Consider the following 9,823-nt stretch of genomic DNA (forward strand, 5'->3'; position numbering starts at 1 on the left):
AAGTGTAGTAACCTGCTGTATGCCACAGTCCACATTCAGTCAGTTTCTAGAATCGGTGATATCACAGCGAGTGGACACTACTTGAAAGAAGAGCTATATAATATCATATATTTGCGGCAGCACCAAGTCAGAAGCATGGCATCTCGTTTATTGTGTCAGCGACATCTCTCTCGAAGAATCAAGTCTACGAAATTAATTTTCTGCGTAATAATTCAAGGACTAGCTATACATTTCTAGCAGGAAATATGTACAGTCGTGCTCAAAAGTATCCGAACGACCTGAACTGCATTTCGCCTGATTCGCATGCAACCGGCATAACGCGGCTGTCTAGCAGGTCCTCTAATCGCTCCTTGGTACAGTCGTTTGACTATTGAAAATGGTTCCAACATGTCACCACTAGAAAATGGCTCTGAGCACTATGGGACTCAACATCTTAGGTCATAAGTCCCCTAGAACTTAGAACTACTTAAACCTAACTAACCTAAGGACATCACACACACCCATGCCTGAGGCAGGATTCGAACCTGCGACCGTAGCAGTCCCGCGGTTCCGGACTGCAGCGCCAGAACCGCTAGACCACCGCGGCCGGCTGTCACCACTAGAAAACACTGCTCTGTATCGCAGTAACTCAAGATGTAAAGTAATACCACGATGCTACAAATATCAGGGAACACCTTATCACAGATAAGACTGTCCTTAAGGCTTGTAAGCTCACATTTATTACAATAATTGACATACCTGAAATGTTACCACTCTCATTATTACGTCAGATAGGTAATGCACGTAGTTAAGTTCGTCGTATTCATGATTTCCTCTTCAAAGTAACATACAGTACTTATTATTTAACACAAAATGACATTAAAAATTTACGTTATACACGAGCAGCTAGTTGAGAATATGTATGAACTGCAAATGACACGACGAACCGTCTCGTTCTGCATATGGATTCAAACCCAGGTCAGGCAGACTAAGCAAAGATTTCGTGACTGACGCAAACTAACAGTCGTTCCTGATTAGGCATACACATTTTAGACAGTATCAGTTAGCAAATATCCACTTTAAATTACATAAAGCAAACGTTTTTAAAGGACGTCAATTCCTACCCAGCATCTATTGTCCCTGTTAACGAACTACGAGAGATGTTAAATATTGCTTCTTCACAAGTAACTTACTTGAAAGGCCGTGAGGCAAAGCTTTGTGTTGGACAGGGATTCGAACCCAGAACCTAATCGGATTGATATCGAAGCACAACGAACTGTGACTTATCAGATTTTCTCGGCAGTAGCTAAATGTTTTAACTGAAATGACGAGACGAAACATTATTTTTTTTCCTTCCCAGGACTCGAACCCGGCACCTATCGCTGTTATATTCTAGAGAAAACGAACGTTAAATATGGGTTTGTTGCACCAGCAGCTACATGTGAGCATGTTTGAACTAGATATAATATGACGAAGAGTTCAGTGCTCACTGGGAATAGAGCCCCACACATATCGTTGTTGACTACACACAAAGAGACGTCAGCTACCGAATTTTTCTCCACCAGCAGCTCGGAATAACATCTTGAACTTACAGTGATCTCGCAAATAGGTCTGTGTCCCACTGGGAGTCAAAAACGTCAGATATCGTTAGTGTTGACAACGAATGAAAAAACACTAAAAATCAAAATTATTATCCAACAGCAGATAGGTGTTCTCATGATAGAGCTTGATAATACATAATGAAATCTTTAGTGCCGGGAAAGGATTTGAACCCATTCACGCGTAATATGTGGAGATGTTGAGGAATCTGCAGTTTTGAACAAACAACAAATTATAGCCGAGATGTATTGTCACGAAGGGATCAAATTCCGCGTTAAGGGCGGTCTGAGTTGCATTCTCAGTTCAGAACCAATTTTATCGACATACAGAAGCTCAAATAAAAGATGTAATAAGTGTCCTGTGACCCTACATAGCGTTTGTTTCGTCACTTGAAATAAATAACTAGTATAAGAAAGGTTACTGGTGATAGAGTTTCTATATGCCGCCACTCCAGACTTTATTGTGGTTCAACCTGACGTCTACTTGGCAGAGAAAGGATATCATCATTGATGTGAATTTCAGACCACACTGCCATTATATCTTCTTCACTTGGTGTAGCCAGATGAGAATGGAATCTTTCTCCCCCTATCTAAAATCATTGACAGAAGTGGGAATCGAACCCAGACCATAGGTATAACAACCTATCATCAGTCCAACAGACCACCAAAGCCCTTAGTCTCGGACTCATTTTTCTATCATAATACCGTTGCGCCACACTGGATGAGAATTCTGACACACCGGTTCCCTGTAGTAAATTGCAGCACGTTCAGTAAATTCATTTACTTGGTTGACCGAATCACCATGAACTAGCTGCCTCGGCTACCCAGTGCATACATTCGACTCTATTTTGTAATCATCGAAATGAAATCACGTAACTGCCACCTACACAGAACTGCCAACAGTGTAGGATGCAGAAATTTAAATATGAAGTGTTCCTTTCCACTTGAGCTATTCTATTGCGCTATCTGTTTGTAAAAAACGTCGTGCAGCGCAAAAGAAAAGCTGTAACTGCTTCTCTCAGATGTCTAGACCCGGCCATTTGCATTATCTCGCTGCGCTGTGGTATGCAGAAGTCCTGGAGGAAACTCAGCTCTGGAGGTGTTGTAGCTATGTGTCAGCTAGTAGTGTAATGGTAAGTGTCGTGCACCATCGATAAGATGTCGCGAGTTCGAATACATTTACTGCTAAATTTTTTAAAAACTCAATTCTGCTGTCTGCTGAAGTTACCAATCTAATGGAACTTTGAACATAATTCCCTTCACTTCTCAACTCAAAATAGTCGCATGTGGAAAAAAGGGCTAACTTCTGTGACATTTTGTTCTTTTCAGGTTTAATAGACAGCCAGGCAGCAGATGCATCTCGAAGCTTTTGTATTATGTATGGGGAGGGCGCATCGTACCCAAATACGTCAGAAAAGTATTTTCTACATTAGCTGTCGTGCGGTAGTGGCATTTTATTCTTCTTCAAAGATTGTTTGACAGCTTTAACTCAGAACAAGTTTTCTACATGCATGTAATCAATAAACTGCATGTGCATCGTCAGACTGTTATAGATAACATCAGAGAATTCGCATATGTCGTTGATGATTAATTCCGCTCTCATGTTTAGTATTGTTTCAACAACACTAAAGGAAACCTTACGAAAATTGTGCACTGTATTACAAGAAATGAAATAAAACTACCCACGATAACCTTACGACGAAAGTCTGTTTTAATAAAACTGAGTATCTGTACACAAGCATGCCTCTATCGACACGAATTAGTAAAATACTACTCACTTAGATTTTGATTGGGTCTGTGTTTAATTGGTATGCTGTGTCATACTCAAGAGGTATGCAAATGTGGCACTTCATAAATATAGCTATGCATTTCTAGAAACCCAAAATTTGCTTGTCAGCAGCGGAGAGAGGCGTTACCTGTTGTGCAGAATTGTAAGTTTTTCCCCATGCACTATGAGCTGAAAGTATTTAAACCGCCTCTGGCCAGTTGGTAATGAAGGAACGTGATGTTTAATGCGGATTATGGATTATAATGTCTCTCTCTTGAGGTTACCAGAGGTAAAATAAATCTGTTTCTGCCTCTTAGAAGTAAATTCCTGAACCCACGCAGTGCACCTGTGATAATTCGTTCCACCAGACCATTGTGGCCACATTTCGTATCTGATGTAATAATGAGAGTGGTAACATTTCAGGTATGTCAATTATTGTAATAAATGTGAGCTTACGAGCCTTAAGGGCAGTCTTATCTGTGATAAGGTGTTCCCTGATATTTGTAGCATCGTGGTATTACTTTACATCTTGAGTTACTGCGATACAGAGCAGTGTTTTCTAGTGGTGACATGGAACCATTTTCAATAGTCAAACGACTGTACCAAGGAGCGATTAGAGGACCTGCTAGACAGCCGCGTTATGCCGGTTGCATGCGATTCAGGCGAAATGCAGTTCAGGTCGTTCGGATACTTTTGAGTATGACTGTACATCGTTCTTTGCGATCGTTATGTAGCTTAGAACACAGAATTCGAAACCGCCTTGGACGTCGCAAAGGTTAACACATTCGACGGTGCCCGGTGAGAATTTCGGTCAAATCACCGCCAAAACTCCTGATTCGTTCATGGTTTACATAATATGGAATGGCTTACGGGACTGTTATTTAAGAAAGTCTACAGACGGTTGTCTCCCATCACTTTTCACCGAAGATAATGATTCTTCTCTGAAGTCTTCAACATGAACAAGAGGTAGAAGTGTATTCGTCACAGCATCCGTTGAACATCGATACAAATGCACTTTCCAGCACTCGAATACTGCTGATCTCTGGGACATTAAAATTTATTTTAATTATAATTGTGAAGGACTATTCAAACCCACAAATTTTGTAATTTTTTGTTGTGCCTTTGTTATTAAAGATCGTGCAAAATCCATTGGAAGAAAGTTATTTGAAGATTATCGACAGCAGTAGCGGATTACAGCTAAACAAGATAAGAGTTCACTAGTAGCGGTGAATAAAATACGACGTTGGCTACAATCGTTGTAAATTTTAAATTCATTTACTGTTCATTTCGGGCTAGTAAAATGTTTTGTGGCTTTGAGGCTCCCATTCTTAATATAAAACACGACAGAAGCCTCATTATACTTTTCAACAGCACCTTCTAAGTCGAGAAAAGTCTGTAGACGTAATGTTTATCATTACAACCGGGTAAATAGCTCAGGTGCACATTCTCAAGTCGACATACATTTGAGAAAAGCAAGAGTGATAACGCAGAATTTTGTGGATACAAAAATACAAAAGCAGCATATGGGTACACAGGACTGACACAGAATACATTGTACATGTGTAGAGATCCTTACTATTAGAGGTCGTCTCGCAAACGATATCAGTCATCATGGAAAACTAGAAAAAACATGTGAACTGAAACAACCTAAGACGTAATGGCATCTAGAAGTGACAGTGACACATATACTAACCATATATGTACGTATTATCTAATGTGCTTTAACAATAACATCATATGTAAACGAGGTTTGCAGTACGTAAGAGGCATATGCGTTGTTTAGTGTTCGAACTTGATATGGTATGGTGAATAGGCCAGATGATTTGTATTCATACAATACTCGTAACTATAACATCACAGGACGACGTTGCAAGGACATGCGACGTATCGACCGAACACAATGAATAAAAGAAATGCAGAATATCACACACACACACACACATATATATATATATATATATATATATATATATATATATATATATATATATATATATATATATATATACCGGGTGATCAAAAGGTCAGTATAAATTTGAAAACTTAATAAACCACGGAATAATGTAGATGGAGGGGTAAAAATTGACACATATGCTTGGAATGACATAGGGTTTTATTAGAACAAAAAAAAAGTATTGCTAGACGCGTGAAAGATCTCTTGCGCGCGTCGTTTGGTAATGATCGTGTGCTCAGCCGCCACTTTCGTCATGCTAGGCCTCCCAGGTCCCCAGACCTCAGTCCGCGCGATTATTGGCTTTGGGGTTACCTGAAGTCGCAAGTGTATCGTGATCGACCGACATCTCTAGGGATGCTGAAAGACAACATCCGACGCCAATGCCTCACCATAACTCCGGAAACGCTTTACAATGCTGTTCACAACATTATTCCTCGACTACAGCTATTGTTGAGGAATGATGGTGGACATATTGAGCATTTCCTGTAAAGAACATCATCTTTACTTTGTCTTACTCTGTTATGCTAATTATTGCTATTCTGATCAGATGAAGCGCCATCTGTCGGACATTTTTTGAACGTTTGTATTTTTTTGGTTCTAATAAAACCCCATGTCATTCCAAGCATGTGTGCCAATTTGTATCTCCCTATCTACATTAATCCGTGATTTATTCAGTTTTCAAATTTATACTGACTTTCTGATCATTACGCAGTTACGTAAGACCTCGTCTCTTTAGCCGACACGCAAATTAAGTTGCAATCGATATAGAAAGAAAAGCAGCAGTAATGTTCGGATGACGGTAATTGTGATCTGGAACCAAACTACTTCTCTAATATGTATTTTTTCAGCGCTGAATTAATAGTCATTTTTGCACCAAACATGTTAAGGCATCAAGGAATAATCTCCATAGCGCTAGAGGAAGCTGTAGGGGGTAGAAAAAAAATAAATAAATAAGAAGTTAAAAAAATAAAAGAAAGTTAGAGGCTGCATGGACGGGCGTAGCACCCGGAAGGGAAAACAGAAACATCGCATAGTCAGGAAAATAGTTGTGGTGGCTTATTAGTGAGTGACTAGTTTCAGGCTTTGAACTATATCCTAACGCGGTCGTGAAAGCCCATCAACTCAGTGGCATTGAAAGAGCAACTTCCTACGGATGTGTTCCTGGGCTCCATCTGAGTGTAAGACCTATGGATCTGCTCCATAGTCTCAAGGACAACGACATATGGAAATGTTTTGTGCGTTGGAGGTAGCAAATGCAGACTTAAAGCTGATTCAAATGCGTACCACCGCGATACAAGTAAACGTGTTTGGATAGTACCCAAATTTACAATATTGGTCTCGTTTCTTTAGCGTCAGATATCGCACAACAAAGGACTTGGAATAGCAGTTGAACGGAATGGACAGTGTCTTGAAAGGAGGATATAAGATGAACATCAACAAAAGCAAAACGAGGATAATGGAATGTAGTCAAATTAGGTCGGGTGATGCTGAGGGAATTAGGTTAGGAAATGAGACACTTAAAGTAGTAAAGGAGTTTTGCTATTTAGGGAGTAAAATAACCGATGATGGTCGAAGTAGAGAGGATATAAAATGTAGACTCGCAATGGCAAGGAAAGCGTTTCTCAAGAAGAGAAATTTGTTAACATCGAGTATAGATTTAAGTGTCAGGAAGTCGTTTCTGAAAGTATTTGTATGGAGTGTAGCCATGTATGGAAGTGAAACATGGACGATAACCAGTTTGGACAAGAAGAGAATAGAAGCTTTCGAAATGTGGTGCTACAGAAGAATGCTGAAGATAAGGTGGATAGATCACGTAACTAATGAGGAGGTACTGAATAGGATTGGGGAGAAGAGAAGTTTGTGGCACAACTTGACTAGAAGAAGGGATCGGTTGGTAGGACATGTTTTGAGGCATCAAGGGATCACAAATTTAGCATTGGAGGGCAGCGTGGAGGGTAAAAACCGTAGAGGGAGACCAAGAGATGAATACACTAAACAGATTCAGAAGGATGTAGGTTGCAGTAGGTACTGGGAGATGAAGAAGCTTGCACAGGATAGAGTAGCATGGAGAGTTGCATCAAACCAGTCTCAGGACTGAAGACCACAACAACAACAACATTTTCTGGCAGCGTTGTGTGTTCACCTACTGCCATTGCTGAGCTGTTTTGATGAAACGTGTAACATAGTCACAAAACAGTCGTGAACTAATACGCCACAGCAAATGGTCCCCCAGTAACGTGAGCCATCTATGTTTTCGACTCGAGCACATACAAGTAATTTAGTCAGTAACTGTACGTAACAGCTGTTGCAGCTACTAGTTACCTTGTCCGTACGCCATCTCCATATTCCGCTGCAGCATTCCCTCTGGTTGTTTCGTGCTGAGAATGCGTTCCCGCCGGTTTTGTTGAGTATGAGCCAGAACGTGAGACTGCGCCAGTGGCTGCTGTTGAGGAGGATCTTGAATCTGATTCTGAGTTTGAGGCTGAGACACCAGCTGCTGTTGTGGAGATGGTTGAAACTGAGTCTTGGGCTGAATGTGAGACAGCAGTTCTTGGCGACGCCATTGTCCGATCTGAGGCATTTCTTGAGACGGATGTCCATTCAGAGGCTGAGGCTCAGGTTGTGACTCAGACTGGGACGTTGTTGTGTGATGCTCAGACTGCTGTTGTAGGCTGAGTTTGATGGTAACAGGACCATTGTAGTTAAGGGTGTGCCCCAAGTGCACATCTGACTTGCTGACGCTGACGGAGGAGGAAACCGGCTGCCTCAGAAGTGTCTCCGCCAATTGGCCGATGGCCGCAGTCCCAGTTTCACTGTCGCGGTCCGATTCCACGCCGGCATTGACACAGCCACTGTATCCTCCAGACGAAGAGGAAGACAACGAAGACGTGTCCACCGTCAGCAGGATATTACGGTCCCCTGTGCCTGTGACGGAACTCAGGGATGAGTACGTAGATATCGGCCGCGTTTCGACTCTCGAAAAGGGTCGCCCTCGTATCTGGAACATCGCTTCCGTCACTTGCCAGCAGCACAGAAAAAGCGAATAGTTGTTGGAACGAGTGTCAAAATCTATACAATTATATCTCTTCTATAGCCAGTAACGCGTCACTAGACGATTGCAGCGCCGTCTCAAATTGTTGTCGCAGTAGTTGCACCTACAGAAATGTTCTGACTCCTTTGAAAGTACCGTAACACTTACAAGAAAATTCTTTCGCCGTTACTGAGCGCGCATTGCCGAGTAAAACTCACAGGCAAAGCTTCCTCGCTGAGCTGCATCCGCGCACTCTTGGCAGAGAATCAACAGGAAGCGAGGAGCGCTGCCAGCGATGCGCTTGCGACGAACGCCGTCCCTGCACTGCCACTCCGCGAAGCTACAAGCTGTGACTGGTCGCCGGTGGCGCCGACACACGCCTGTTTTCCGACCGATAGGCGCCTAGCCGCTTCGGTGAATTCCACAGGTGCGGGGAAGATCCGGGTTTAACGTGCCGTCGACATCGGGGTCATTAGGGACAGTGCAGAAGCTTGCATTCCATTCTGCTTCTTACTACACTACATCTACATCTACATGACTACTCTGCAATTCACATTTAAGTGCTTGGCACAGGGTTCATCGAACCACAATCATACTATCTCTCTACCATTCCACTCCCGAACAGCGCGCGGGAAAAACGAACACCTAAACCTTTCTGTTCGAGCTCTGATTTCTATTATTTTATTTTGATGATCATTTCTACCTATGTAGGTTGGGCTCAACAAAATATTTTCGCATTCGGAAGAGAAGGTTGGTGACTGAAATTTCGTAAATAGATCTCGCCGCGACGAAAAACGTCTTCGCTTTAGTGACTTCCATCCCAACTCGCGTATCATATCTGCCACACTCTCTCCCCTATTACGTGATAATACAAAACGAGCTGCCCGTTTTTGCACCCTTTCGATGTCCTCCGTCAATCCCACCTGGTAAGGATCCCACACCGCGCAGCAATATTCTAACAGAGGACGAACGAGTGTAGTGTAAGCTGTCTACTGGCCATTAAAATTGCTACACCAACAAGATGACGTGCTACAGACGCGAAATTTAACCGACAGGAAGAAGATACTGTGATAAGCAAACAATTAGCTTTTCAGAGCATTCACACAAGGTTGGCGCCGCTGGCGACACCTAGAACGTGCTCACATGAGGAAAGTTTCCAACCGATTTCTCATACACAAACAGCAGTTGACTGGCGTTGCCTGGTGAAACGTTGTTGTGATGCCTCGTGTGAGGAGGAGAAATGCGTACCATCACGTTTCTGACTTTGATAAAGGTAAGATTGTAGCCTATCGCGATTGCGGTTTATCGTATTACGACATCGCTTCTCGCGTTGGTCATGATCCAATAACCGTTAGCAGAATACGGGATCGGTGGGTTCAGGAGGGTAAAACGGAACGCCAAGCTGGATCCCTACGGCCTCGTATCACTAGCAGTCCAGATGACAGGCATCTTATCCGCATGGCTGTAACGGATCGTGCTGCCACGTCTCGATC

General features: G+C 42.4%; 1 protein-coding gene across 3 annotated transcripts in view; it reads right to left on the reverse strand.

Annotated features, from left to right (window-relative positions):
- LOC126260197 (uncharacterized) overlaps positions 1–8,639 on the reverse strand; it is a 231,378-nt gene extending 222,739 nt beyond the window's left edge. For all 3 annotated transcript variants that reach the window (XM_049957479.1, XM_049957478.1, XM_049957477.1), the window contains exon 1: positions 7,622–8,639. In XM_049957479.1, the coding sequence (XP_049813436.1) occupies positions 7,622–8,306 (685 nt within the window). In that variant the 5' untranslated portion in view covers positions 8,307–8,639. The remainder of the gene's footprint in view (positions 1–7,621) is intronic.
- Positions 8,640–9,823: the final 1,184 nt, after the last annotated feature.

The sequence above is a fragment of the Schistocerca nitens genome, chromosome 5, assembly GCF_023898315.1.
Source record: "Schistocerca nitens isolate TAMUIC-IGC-003100 chromosome 5, iqSchNite1.1, whole genome shotgun sequence".
NCBI classification, from domain to species: Eukaryota; Metazoa; Arthropoda; class Insecta; order Orthoptera; family Acrididae; genus Schistocerca; species Schistocerca nitens.